General features: G+C 45.5%; 2 protein-coding genes across 2 annotated transcripts, besides 1 other annotated feature; both read left to right on the forward strand.

The window, feature by feature from the left end:
- Positions 1-1,948: 1,948 nt before the first annotated feature.
- Tco025E_08540 (uncharacterized protein) lies at positions 1,949-2,290 on the forward strand (the record flags this gene model as incomplete). The annotated part of the gene is made up of 1 exon (XM_029375387.1): positions 1,949-2,290. The coding sequence occupies one exon, from the start codon at positions 1,949-1,951 to the stop codon at positions 2,288-2,290; it is 342 nt and encodes a 113-aa protein (XP_029224543.1).
- Positions 2,291-3,152: 862 nt separating this feature from the next.
- Positions 3,153-3,191: a microsatellite.
- A 129-nt stretch (positions 3,192-3,320) lies between these two features.
- Positions 3,321-3,716, forward strand: Tco025E_08541 (uncharacterized protein; the record flags this gene model as incomplete). Its single annotated transcript, XM_029375388.1, has 1 exon — positions 3,321-3,716. The coding sequence occupies one exon, from the start codon at positions 3,321-3,323 to the stop codon at positions 3,714-3,716; it is 396 nt and encodes a 131-aa protein (XP_029224544.1).
- Between the last annotated feature and the right edge of the window lie 45 nt (positions 3,717-3,761).

Raw genomic sequence — 3,761 nt, forward strand, 5'->3', positions numbered from 1 at the left:
TGTGTGCCTTGTTGATTTCAGCTTTTGAAATATTGAGGGTTCTTTTTTTCTCTTCCAGCACACAATGGGGTTTATCTTCTTATGATTACGTGGGTTTGTGCAATTTGTTTATTACTTTGCCTGTGTGTGCATAAATGTAGAGTAAGACCACACACAGAGCAAAGGGTTGCTGGAACTTAATCATCATTGGTTGAGGGAGGGTGTTTAAACCTTATTTGGGACCGCGGCGTCGTACATTTCCATAGATACCACGAAAATTCCAGAGTCAAAACTAAAAGCTTATCTCGCTAATGCGGAAGAATTGGAGTTTATTGCTGCGATAACGTCTTTATGCAATGTGGATTCCACTATATGGGCTGATAAAGCTTTGGAGAAGGTGAGTGTAGTTGACCTAGGCACAGGACAGTTTCTTTCTTTCGTTTTAGAAGATGAAGGCGTGGCTGTAACCGTGATGAGGACGGCTCGAGGTTATGTTTGGGCTGGTTTTGCGGATGGTTTTTTTGCGCGTTTTTTCAATGCGCTAAACAACGGGCTAGCGTTTGGGGAAAAAACCCATAAAAATTGCATCACTGACATTACTGTATCTCCGAACTCTGACACAATGTATTTTTCTTCAGTGGAGTCTTTTGTGTGTTATAGTAACACATTTTTATTTACCACTGAAACTCCTCAAGTGCTTGCTAAATGCGCTGGGGCAGTGCGTTCATTAGTTCTCTTTTCTGATCTCCTGTTTTCTGGTGGTGATGACGCAAAAATACTTTGATGGGATACGGTTTCCAAGGAACGTAAAAATGTTTTAGCAGCCCATTCTGCACCTGTTCTTACCCTGACTGTGTGTAATAATTTACTCTGGAGCGGTTACAAAGATGGTGTTGTATGTATATGGAGTTTACTTTGACGTGGATGGGGGCTCGAAAGAGTGCATTCATATAATTACAAATCCTCATGAAGGCCCTGTAACAATTCTGAAGACCGTGGGATTAAAGGGTTGCTCTGTGTCGACAAGTCAGATTTACGTTTGGAACTCCGCTTCTTTTGAATTAGAGGTGCATTGTCGATTGCCTAAAGAGCACCAATGACCGTTTTAACTTCATGGAGGTTGTGTCTCAAGCAGTTTGTGGCAATACATGGATGGGTTATAGGAATACTGGGGGTATTACTGTCGTTCAAAGTGATAACATTCTGCCCTTGTCGAATCGGCATCTGTGTTTTGTGGGTGGTGGCAGCGACACAAATGATAAGGATCAGCTTATTGATCAGCTGATAGAGTCTCAAAAAATTATTAACGGCCGAGGTTCAAACCCTACGAGCGCAAATTGCGTCATTGATGGCCCAAAATTATCAAAAAGGGATTGCCGGCGGGGACAAGATGGAGACTAATAACACAACGGAAAACCCTACTTCGTTGAATGCCCTTCCAGCTTCTATTCCTTTCAGTTGTAATGAAATTGTGAATGACGCATCTGATTTGGCCTCAGCGGTGACAGTTAGTGACTGTCATAGTTTAAGCAATACCATTTTTCCTATTGAAACAACCACTTATGCAAGACTCACATCTTCTATTACTCGATAAGTTGTGGTTGATGCACATGTGCTATTTTAAAGGCTAATTTACCTCCGTGAACAGGTCGATAAGCTTCTGGGGTTGAGTCAAGTACTCTACGAAAATACCTGGTTGCATTTTACTAAGAAAAGTGGAATAACACCTTTTCCTACCGGTTTTATTACCCTTGCTGAGCTCACCGAGAAGGGACTTGCTGCGTTAAAGAATATCTGCGGCAGATCTGATCCACTCTTTATGATTCTGGCCCCAAACTCTATAAACGAGGCGGCGTGATTTGTGAATTTATTGCTAGACTCACCTCTAGGCTGCGTGGATACCGTTATGTGACTTCTTCGGCTTCACCGGAAAACGGGCTTTTAATAAACACTTTTATTAGCAGTACCCATGCAGCGGGTAAGAGACGAAGGAAGCCGTTACTGTCCAAAGGCAGAGCTGGATGAAGTTGGCTACGCGCCATTCTCATTTTATCTACAAAACATTATCGTTGCTGTGATGGTGGGGGTACGGAGAATGTCTCAAAGCGATCAATCGCAAGTCTCAAATGAAAGGGTGACTCTTATAGAAGTGGATGCTGAGGGGTTTCAGGCGAGTAAGGGCGTTGAAGCGGGGCAAGCCAGAATATCGCATAGGACAAACGAAAATGATGATAACCAAAAGTTCATTGCTTCTTCTTTTGCTGCATCTGTCTCTTCTTCGGCCAAGCAGGCTGTTCCAGTGGATCTTTAAGGGCCGAAATCTGTTGGGGGCTATGACGCTGGAAGAAATGCGAGTGTAATGGAGCGACGACATAGGTTAAAACGACAATTGGTAGAGTATGTTGCCCTTCATTCATCTAACCGAGTTAAGGCGTGTGCTGAGGACCTCCTGCCCTTCACCTACCCAGATGAAGCCGCTGGGGTCGAAAACGAAATAGAATCGCGCAGTACAATGTCTTGTCAGCTTCTGACACGAGTGTGTAGACTTGTAGGGAAAATACAGACCGGGTCGCAATATCAAAAGACGTTGACTTGCGTTTCTGCAGCTACTGATGACACTCATAAAAGGAACCAGGGAGATAGCGTTCCTCAACAGGTTCCAGGTTTGGTCTCCTTGATTCACCGGATGCAGGATAAATAACGTACTTGCGCAAGAACCCATTATTCAGTGCCTTTTGGAGGAGGGTGGACGCATTGCACTTCAGTATGGGCGACTTATGGAGACACTAGTGCGGCGGCCCAAGCCATCAGTGCGTCCTTCCATTTTCGGGGGACGTGCATCGGGGTGACGTAAGGACCAGTCCCCTGCTTTGTTGGACTCATTGAATGAGTATAGTATACTCCTTGAAAAAGCTCATACAGTGGAAAGCTTTCCCCCCCCCCTTTTTTTTTTGCGACCAGACGTCACCGTGAAGTGAAGTGAACTGGAGGACCCAGACACACACGTGCGCAACCTCGTCGGCATGAACAGCAACGTCAAAGAAACTTAAGCGGTTTTAAATGTTTAGAGTTGCATATAATTTGCATTTATTTCTTTGTTTTGGCTTGCGAAATCTTTTCCCGCCGCCATAGCATGTCAATGGCGGGAGCCAAGACTGCAAGACAAAATGCCCTTGTTTTTCCTTTTTACTTTTTCTTTTTTTTCTTTTTTTCGTTTACTCCCTTCTCTGAGTTCCACTGCAGCCTCCTTTAGCCACATATTTGCCGTTGCGCAGCCGTTTTTCATTTCTGCCAGATTCAGACAGAAGCATATATAATTTTATATAAATATGTATGCAAGGATGATGCGTGCCGTTCACGTCGCGTTCTTTTTGTGTTTGCTTCTAATTACACAGCCAGCAGTGGGGAGAATCGACGTCGCGCGTCGTCCAGCAGGCTCCTACTGCGGGGATTACCTTGGCGTGGTCAAGGGACGCATCTCCACCGGCGCAGCTCGTGACACGTTTGATATCTGGCTTGACGCCTTTGGCGACAAGTACAGCTGCAAAAAAGAAAAATACACCTTTGACGAGCGCACCAACCAGATGACGGTCGTTGGCGCAACGGACCCCAAAGACTGCCTGGGAAAAATTTTGATCAAAAACGGGCTCTCACTGACGGTGTCGTATTCCCCGAAGGAGGACGTCCTTGACCTGGACCTGGGCATCGTCAGGCTCCAGCTCACGGCGTGCGCGTGAGCAGCACCGGTCGAGTGGCGACGCCACAGGAGCCGACGAGGAACA

The sequence above is a fragment of the Trypanosoma conorhini genome (assembly GCF_003719485.1).
Source record: "Trypanosoma conorhini strain 025E chromosome Unknown Tco_14.4_contig_00808, whole genome shotgun sequence".
NCBI lineage: Eukaryota > Euglenozoa > Kinetoplastea > Trypanosomatida > Trypanosomatidae > Trypanosoma > Trypanosoma conorhini.